Source organism: Carcharodon carcharias, chromosome 26 (genome assembly GCF_017639515.1).
Source record: "Carcharodon carcharias isolate sCarCar2 chromosome 26, sCarCar2.pri, whole genome shotgun sequence".
NCBI classification, from domain to species: Eukaryota; Metazoa; Chordata; class Chondrichthyes; order Lamniformes; family Lamnidae; genus Carcharodon; species Carcharodon carcharias.
This window is the reverse complement of record NC_054492.1, coordinates 12,648,574-12,657,804: the sequence shown is the minus strand read 5'-3', so window position 1 is coordinate 12,657,804 and position 9,231 is coordinate 12,648,574. Positions and strand designations below refer to the sequence as shown.

General features: G+C 56.2%; 1 protein-coding gene across 1 annotated transcript; it reads right to left on the bottom strand.

Moving 5' to 3' along the window:
• Window positions 1-1,754: 1,754 nt before the first annotated feature.
• On the bottom strand, window positions 1,755-4,164 carry LOC121269767 (proline-rich extensin-like protein EPR1). The gene is made up of 2 exons (XM_041174656.1): window positions 1,890-4,164; window positions 1,755-1,798 (listed from the first exon to the last, which is right to left on the bottom strand). The coding sequence occupies exons 1-2, from the start codon at window positions 4,162-4,164 to the stop codon at window positions 1,755-1,757; spliced, it is 2,319 nt and encodes a 772-aa protein (XP_041030590.1).
• Window positions 4,165-9,231: the final 5,067 nt, after the last annotated feature.

The following is a 9,231-nucleotide window of genomic DNA, read 5'->3' as shown; positions in this document are numbered from 1 at the left end:
ATTGCCAACCGTACTTGATTGCAAAACAGGGAGCAGCAAGTTTGAGCATGTAGCGTGTGCAGTGTTGACTCGATCTTCTGTGCTGTAACTTTTTTTTAAAAAGAACTGACGGCCCTGACAACCCTTTATGATCAGAGCAAAGTTGAGTTGGAGGTAGCATGAGATTTAGAACCAAGTAAACAAACGCAGAAACATCGCCCTGGCTGCTGTAGTGTGGCCAGCACAAACAAAATGATGCAAAAACAACCCACAGAGGTGATCTCATATATTCCACTGCAGCCAATATTGGGACGATACCGGGACAAGCTAAAATGTATTTTTGAGGCTGACTGTATCAAATACCTTACACAGCACCAGCTCCCAGTGTGCCGAAATACTGGAGATCACTAGCCTTGGCCAAAATCTCAGCCAGCAACTTGCATCGTGCCTTATTCGTGGAAATGCTTCCAGAGGTGGTACAAAGCGCTGCAATCAAACAAAAAGGAACACAGAGCCAAAGAGGGAGTGTCGCGTTCAATGATTTTGTTCATCGGTGTGTGATTATGCTAGTCTGGTAGCTGATCCTTTGCTTGGTTGCCTCTAGGTGGAGCTCGATAGTTAAGAAATCTGGGAAAGTTCCAGAAAGGGTCTGGGGCTCCCTGCAAAGAGCACAGGCGGAATTTACCCCTCCGGACAACAAGTGCGGTGGCTGCCGGGAGAGTTGGCACGGCTCCTGCTGGCCACAGGGTGGGTTCATGCGGCAGATTGTCCACTTTCACCTCATTATTGCGCACACAAATGAGCAACTTGTGGCATCTCATGGCAGGGCGGTCTGGGATTCGTCCGCCCCGCGTTACCTCATCGGGTCAAAGTGCGGGATGCCACATTTAAACGGCACCCAGACAGACACACGCTTTCACACTCTGCAGCCCAGGACTTGTTGTGGAAAGCACCAGAATGATCCCGAGAGGCTCAGTGAAGTTCAGTGACAAGTGCCCTGGAGAGACTCCTCTAGACAGCCGAGGACCGGTGGGAGGTCCTCTACTCCCGTGATGGGAGCCCAAACTCATCCGCGCTGGCTTGGAAGGAGGTCGCCAGGCAGGTCAGTGCCTGCGGACCTCAGGAGAGGACCACTCCCCGGTGCTGGAAGAGGATGAATGATCTCATCTGCTCTGCCAGGTTAAGTCAACCTTCTCCTCACTCTTAACTCACACTCTCATAAGGCAAGCAGGCATTCTCAGGGTACAGTCCACAGGGATCTCACACACTACCAGCACAGGGGGATATCATCACTGATTCTCTCACACACACTTTAACATCTCAATCTCTGTCACATCCTGCACAAGTCGCGTCTTCAGCCCTTACATAGGTCTACTCTGTATGCACAGCAGGCAGGCATGTTTATTGTCTGCTTTTGCATCCATCCTGCTCACAGTCTGTTCATCCCTCTTTACACAGGACAAGACACTGGAGGGGGGGATGCTGGAGCTCACCCACTTTAAGGAGCAGCTGGCTGGTGAGGACAGAGACCACTCCTGCGCCGAAGACAAGATCGTCATCTTCCAACAAGCCGGTGAGTGTCCATCTACTTATCTTCACCCACCCGCTGACACTGTGAGTGCTCTTTAATGTAGATGACCCTCCAGCCAATCACTAATTGTCTCTTCTCTCTATTAGAGCCACCAGCAAGAAAAAGCGGAGGGACACAGCTAGCCAGCCCAATAGCCTCAGCCCCCAGAGTACCGCGGTGAGCACAGCACGGGATCGGGTGCACATCAGGCGGAGACAGTGCCAGCCAAGGTCTCCGACACTCGGAGGACTGCTGGAGGCCGGGCTCCTGCTGAGTCCGAGTCTGATGACGAGCTTCTGGAATCGGCCCTCGGAGAGATGTTGGAGCTCCAAAGGTGGGCAGGGCACGGTGGGCAGGGGCACGGTGGGCAGGGGCACGGTGGGCAGGGGCACAGTGGGCAGGGGCACGGTGGGCAGGGGCACGGTGGGCAGGGGCACGGTGGGCAGGGGCACGGTGGGCAGGGGCACAGTGGGCAGGGGCACGGTGGGCAGGGGCACGGTGGGCAGGGGCACAGTGGGCAGGGGCACGGTGGGCAGGGGCACAGTGGGCAGGGGCACGGTGGGCAGGGGCACGGTGGGCAGGGGCACAGTGGGCAGGGGCATGGTGGGCATGGGCACGGTGGGCAGGGGCACGGTGGGCAGGGGCACGGTGGGCAGAGGCACAGTGGGCAGGGGCATGGTGGGCAGGGGCACGGTGGGTAGGGGCACAGTGGGCAGGTGCACAGTGGGCAGGGGCACGGTGGGCAGGGGCACGGTGGGCAGGGGCACGGTGGGCAGGGGCACAGTGGGTAGGGGCACAGTGGGAAGGGCACGGTGGGCAGGGGCACAGTGGGCAGGGGCACAGTGGGCAGGGCACGGTGGGCAGGGGCACGGTGGGCAGGGGCACAGTGGGCAGGGGCACAGTGGGAAGGGCACGGTGGGCAGGGGCACAGTGGGCAGGGGCACGGTGGGCAGGGGCACGGTGGGCAGGGGCACGGTGGGCAGGGGCACAGTGGGCAGGGGCACGGTGGGCAGGGGCACGGTGGGCAGGGGCACAGTGGGCAGGGGCATGGTGGGCATGGGCACGGTGGGCAGGGGCACGGTGGGCAGGGGCACGGTGGGCAGGGGCACAGTGGGCAGGGGCATGGTAGGCAGGGGCACGGTGGGTAGGGGCACAGTGGGCAGGTGCACAGTGGGCAGGGGCACGGTGGGCAGGGGCACGGTGGGCAGGGGCACGGTGGGCAGGGGCACAGTGGGTAGGGGCACAGGGAGGTGCACAGTGGGCAGGGGCACGGTGGGCAGGGGCACGGTGGGCAGGGGCACGGTGGGCAGGGGCACAGTGGGTAGGGGCACAGTGGGAAGGGCACGGTGGGCAGGGGCACGGTGGGCAGGGGCACAGTGGGCAGGGCACGGTGGGCAGGGGCACGGTGGGCAGGGGCACAGTGGGCAGGGGCACAGTGGGAAGGGCACGGTGGGCAGGGGCACAGTGGGCAGGGGCACGGTGGGCAGGGGCACGGTGGGCAGGGGCACGGTGGGCAGGGGCACAGTGGGTAGGGGCACAGTGGGAAGGGCACGGTGGGCAGGGGCACAGTGGGCAGGGGCACAGTGGGCAGGGCACGGTGGGCAGGGGCACGGTGGGCAGGGGCACAGTGGGCAGGGGCACAGTGGGCAGGGCACGGTGGGCAGGGGCACGGTGGGCAGGGGCACGGTGGGCAGGGGCACGGTGGGCAGGGGCACGGTGGGCAGGGGCACGGTGGGCAGGGGCACAGTGGGCAGGGGCACAGTGGGCAGGGGCATAGTGGGCAGGGGCACAGTGGGAAGGGGCACAGTGGGCAGGGGCACGGTGGGCAGGGGCACGGTGGGCAGGGGCACAGTGGGCAGGGGCATAGTGGGCAGGGGCACAGTGGGAAGGGGCACAGTGGGCAGGGGCACGGTGGGCAGGGGCACGGTGGGCAGGGGCACAGTGGGCAGGGGCACGGTGGGCAGGGGCATGGTGGGCAGGGGCATGGTGGGCAGGGGCACAGTGGGCAGGGGCACAGTGGGCATGGGCACAGTGGGCAGGGGCACAGTGGGTAGGGGCACAGTGGGCAGGTGCACAGTGGGTAGGGGCACAGTGGGCAGGTGCACAGTGGGCAGGTGCACAGTGGGTAGGGGCACAATGGGCAGGTGCACAGTGGGTAGGGGCACAGTGGGCAGGTGCACAGTGGGCAGGTGCACAGTGGGTAGGGGCACAATGGGCAGGTGCACAGTGGGTAGGGGCACAGTGGGCAGGTGCACAGTGGGTAGGGGCACAGTGGGCAGGTGCACAGTGGGTAGGGGCACAGTGGGCAGGGGCACAGTGGGTAGGGGCACAGTGGGCAGGTGCACAGTGGGTAGGGGCACAATGGGCAGGCGCACAGTGGGCAGGCGCACAGTGGGTAGGGGCACAGTGGGCAGGTGCACAGTGGGTAGGGGCACGGTGTGTAGGGGCATAGTGGGTAGGGGCACAGTGGGCAGACGCACAGTGTGTAGGGGCACAGTGAGCAGGCGCACGGTGGGCAGGGGCATGGTGGGCAGGGACACGGTGGGCAGGGGCACGGTGGGCAGGGACACGGTGGGCAGGGGCACAGTGGGCAGGGGCACAGTGGGCAGGGACATGGTGGGCAGGGGCACAGCGGGGCAGGGGCATGGTGGCAGGGATGTCAGAGGCCATCAGCAGATTAGAACAGAGGAGGGTGGAGTAGATCCATGTTCTGTCTGACCTTGTGGCACCGACATGTGAGCGTATTGAGGTCACCATTGGAAGGTTGGCATCCGCCATGGAGACCCTAGTCCATCAGAACCCTCAGTTTCTGCTGGATATGCATTCAGACTTGCAAACCATCGCTCTAGCCATGAGTGGGATCCATAAATGGCTGGGTGAAAGGGGGACAGGGCACCTCCATCTCCCTCCACGAGCCCCTTCTCCTCCAGGAGCCAGGGAGGGGCCCTCGGGCACCCACAGGGAGGAGGAGTGTCAGCTGGACATCCGGGGACAATCCACCCAGGACCCTCAAAGGCTGTCCGGCCGCTGAAAGTTCCTTCAGGCCGTGGAAGGTGCAGCTACCCTAGAGCAGGAGAACCTTATCAGGCTGGGGCACTCCAGGCTTTGGGCCTCCAGAGAGCACCCATCAAGGTCATCGCAGATAGGGCCTAGCAGTCAGCAGGCTGCCTCCATCTCTGCTGCGGATGTCAGGGACACACCTAGACAGAACAGCAGGGTTAGGAAAATTAAGAAGTACCGAGCACAACGGTGGCACAAGTGTTCACTCGCTGGCCAGAAATTTCCAGCCCCTCTCGCCGGCAGGGTTTTCCGATCCTGCCAATGGGCTTTTGAATGGCTCGCCAGACCAAGGCCAGAAAATCCCAGCCAGTGTATACACTTTGCACATCTCCAAATATGTTTTGCTTTTCTGAAAGCCTCATCTACTTCAAATGATGCAATGCTCCAAGGTCATCCAAGTGTAACAGATGCAATCCGCAACCCCTCCCCCCACCCCACCACCCAACTCACTTATCTCCTATCATGTCCCTCAGCACTATGGTGTTTCCAATCTCAGCTCAGTAAGTCACCTTGAAGTCCACAGAGGTGACATGAACAAAGCCAGTTGCTCCAACATGGTGGCTGGACAATTCATATGTAAGGCTTGTGTCACAGGATCATACCCTGTGGTCTCATGAGTATAGATTTTGCAGTTTTGTGTATTCTCCTGATGCTGCTGCACTGGAGTCTGTTCTCTGTGGATGTTAGAGGTTTCAGTGGAGACCAGCTTTGGAGCCATTCCAAGCCGATGCATTTTTCAATGGCCTCCATGCAATGTCTGTCAGATTTGGGTGTGGGTTACAGTTTAGGTAATAGTCGGTGACCTTAGACATTCGTGTCAGCCTGCAGCGTGACGTTGTGACCGTGTTTAAGGCTAAACATTACCCCTATAATAGCTCCTGCTGTCCACCTGTATGATTCAGAACTATGGACTACACTAACACTCAGCAAATCCTGAAATGCCTGCTCGACGGCCATGACTATGTGAGGTCTGGCCTATGTGTGTCTGGCCTTGCGATACCGGCCTGTTACATGTGACGATGTTGGTTTGCACCTGAGCGCCTGGTTCGTGTAACTTGACAGAATCCCTGGGCTAGCTCTCAGAAGGGCAATTGACATGGTAATCTGATCGTGACTGTGCTTTCAGTGTCCTCGGCTTCCTTATGTACATGTTAATCTGCTAGAATGAAATATGGAGCCCTCTAATGGGATGAGAATGAAGCTCCAGTACATCTGCTGTGTGCTCTTTATTATCAACAAAGTTACAGAGTAATGCTTAAATGCAGTGTCGAGACTGACTGGGCCACCTCACTTCCAGATGTCATGGCAATGCTGGATGTGAACTTGGGAAGCTCCAGACGAAGGCTGGGTCTTGAGGCTTGTTAATGATCAGACGATGGTGCTGCTGAAGCTCTCTCCGTGCACACATAGGTAACTTGACCCACAAGCTTGCATCCATGACTGACAGTGACAGATCACAGCCTCCTATAGTACAATCTCATGCTGGGGACTCAGTCTGAGGATGAGGCCATAACAATATTCTTGCATGAGGGATGGCCTTTGGAGAGATGCTGCAGTCCAGATTCAGATCAGTCCTCAAGCAGTCAAGCAAGAACCTTGAGGCACCTTGCAATGTTTTAGGCATATTGACGTGAGTGCGTCGGTGTTTGCAGTGCCGTTCCTGCCTCTTGCAGGTTGCTATAGGCAGTGAAGTGTTGGGGGGAATGATTGAAAGGACTGCACAATGTCCACTAGCTTCAAAGTGAGCGCTGATGGGGCTCTTATCTCATTATAGAATGGCCACATGCTCCTGAGGCTGCCTAGCCTTCCAAGACTGAGGCCATCATCACATAAGATGCTGACTACTCATTCAGAGATTAATGTCCTTCATTGAAGTGTTAAGGACAGCAAAGAAGGTGTTAATGTCTAGCCTGCCTCGAGGGGTCAGGTGAAATGGGTTTGTATGAGCTAGTTATCTTCATTGCTCTGGAACCTTGTCGCTACAAGGGTCTCACGGGCACATCTGCCACATCTGGCCTGTGTTATGGCCTCTTCCTGTGGGACGTCAACATCTTTGCCCTCTTCAAGCTCATCCCTGTCAACAGCCTCCTCATCGGAGGAGACGTGTAGCTCCTGCATCTCTCCATCTGGCAACTCATTTGGTGAGCCAGGTTGTGCAGGAGCACAGCAAACCTTGATAATGCAGGGCAGGCTCTGGGGAGAGTACTGGAGAGCACCTTCCGACCGATTCCAGACATCAGGAACACATCTTCAACATGCCAATGCTCTGCTCAATCAAGGAGCAAGCTGCAGAATGAGCCACATCGTACTTCTCCTCTGAAGCACTCTGCGGCTGGTGTCATTAGCCAGGTTTTTGGAGGGCAGCCTTTATTGTTAATTAAGCCAACCCTGAAAGCGCTGAGGGCCCTTGAAAATCTGTGGCACCTGTGAGCAACCAAAGATGGAAGAGCAGTGTGAGCTCTCAGGGTACCTCACACCAACCCTGCATAATCTGCTTTTGGAGGTCACAGATCAGCTGCACGTTGTGAGAGTGGGAGATTTTTCTATTGATGACAGCTCTTAATGCCACATGTGTGCAGTTAATTGTGTGCCTCACTGAATAGGGCATCGGTGACCTGCCATATGTACTTATGAGCGGAGGATTGTGATATTCTGCAGAGGTTCCCAGTGGAGCCCTGGAACGAGCCACTCGCAAAAAGGCCGAGTGCAGCGGTCACCTTTAGAGCCACTGGCAATAGATGGCCTCCCAGTCCATGTGGCGTCAGGTCCTCCCGAAGAATGTGGCAGATGGAAGTCTCCACATCACTTGATAAGCAAAGGCGTCTTCGGCGCTGTCTCTCACTCATCTGCAAGTATGAGAGGCGTCTTCGATAACCCTGGGTCGTGCAAACGCCTCTGTGGAATTGCTCTCTCCACCTCAGCCTCTGGGTCGTCATGGAGCCCTGCTCGTCCATGTTCCTCAGGGCGAGACTCTTCCCTTTGCTCTGCCTGATGGTGACTGGCCCTTCTTCCCCTCCTCAGTTGTATCAGAGCCATGAAGTCGGCAGCATTGCCAGCTGCCTCCATGCTGCACACCTCCTAATGTCTGTGGAAAAATAGTTCAGAGACATGATTGAACATAGCCCTGCAATAATCACCTTCCACCGCCAAGCTAAGGAGTCATTGCAAAGCCCTTGGGCTGCCCTCATTCCAGGCATTCCATCCCCAGATCCTCCCTTGCAGCTGTAGCACAGCCTTAAGGATCACTGGCAGCTGAGTTCTCCCCCACTGTCGCCCCATGCCCCAGGCACGACAGCACTTTCACAAAGTGGGTAGGATCTGGATGAGTAAAGCCAGGAGCTATCAGCCTCCATCAGGCCAGTGTCAGGCTGCATCCTTGAGAACAGACTTGAGCCCAACCTTGCACTCATGTTATGACTATAATCACTGAGCTGTGTAAAGCCTGAACACCTCATCTGCAATGTATAGGGTTGTTTGGAGCATTTTGCATATGTACTTTAGCTGTGACTCCTTTATAGTTGGATCCTTCTGATCCTTTGCATGTTCCTATGAGGGGAACAAATGGTCAGTTATACCCAACCTATATTAGGCCCCAAGCCTAATAGATTCTTGCAGGAAGGCACACCATGAGTTAAGCTGCCCAAATCCTTCAATTGGCATTTGAATTTTCCTACTATGTCTCAGCTGAGCCTTGCTCTCCATGTTCTGAAGCAGAAATTATTAGGGTGCCCCTTCAATCAGCACCAAAATGCAGTAGCCCACTCCTTCCACAAGCCCTCAGACCCTTATCCTAGTGATTTTTTTCTAAGGTTATTTTTCAACTGTGTCATTACATTGGCTATTGTAATGGTGCTGCTCTGCTTCTGTTATGGGACCAGCTTCCCACCCCCTCCCCAACGCCCCTCCCCTGTGACCACCCAATTCCGTCCTATCGTCCTGGAAGAACATCACATACAAGTTCAGAGAGTGCATCTCGAATACTGTGTGCAGTTTTGGTCTTCTTATTTAAGGAAGGAAGTAAATGTGTTGGAGGTGGTTCAAAGGAGATTTACTAGACTGATACTTGGAACGAACGGATTGTCTTATGAGAATAGGTTGGACAGGCTGGGCTTGTTTCCACTGGAGTTTAGAAGAGTGAGGGGCGACTTGATTGAAGTATATAAGATCTGAATGGTCTTGACAAGGTGGACGTGGGAACAATGTTTCCACTTGGGGGCACTATTTTAAAATTAGGGGTCACCCTTATAGGACAGAGATGAGGAGAATTTTTTTCTCAGATGGTTTTGCGACTTTGGAACTCTCTGCCTCAGAAGGCGATGGAGACGGGGTCATTGAATATTTTTAAGGCAGAGGTAGACAGATTCTTGTTAGGCAAGGGAATCAAAGATTATCGGAAGTGGATGGGAATGTGGAACTCGAAACACAAGCAGATTAGCCATGATCTTATTGAATGGCGGAGCAGACTCGAGGGGCCGAATGGCCTACTTCTATTCCTATTTCGTATGTTTGTAAGTTTCCTTCTCTACAATCACTCTCCTGCCCCCATGTTGCTCTAGTAGATATCCCTGTCCTCACTCCTGAACTGTTTTCTGTGCATGTCTCCGTGCCCCATGTCAACTTCA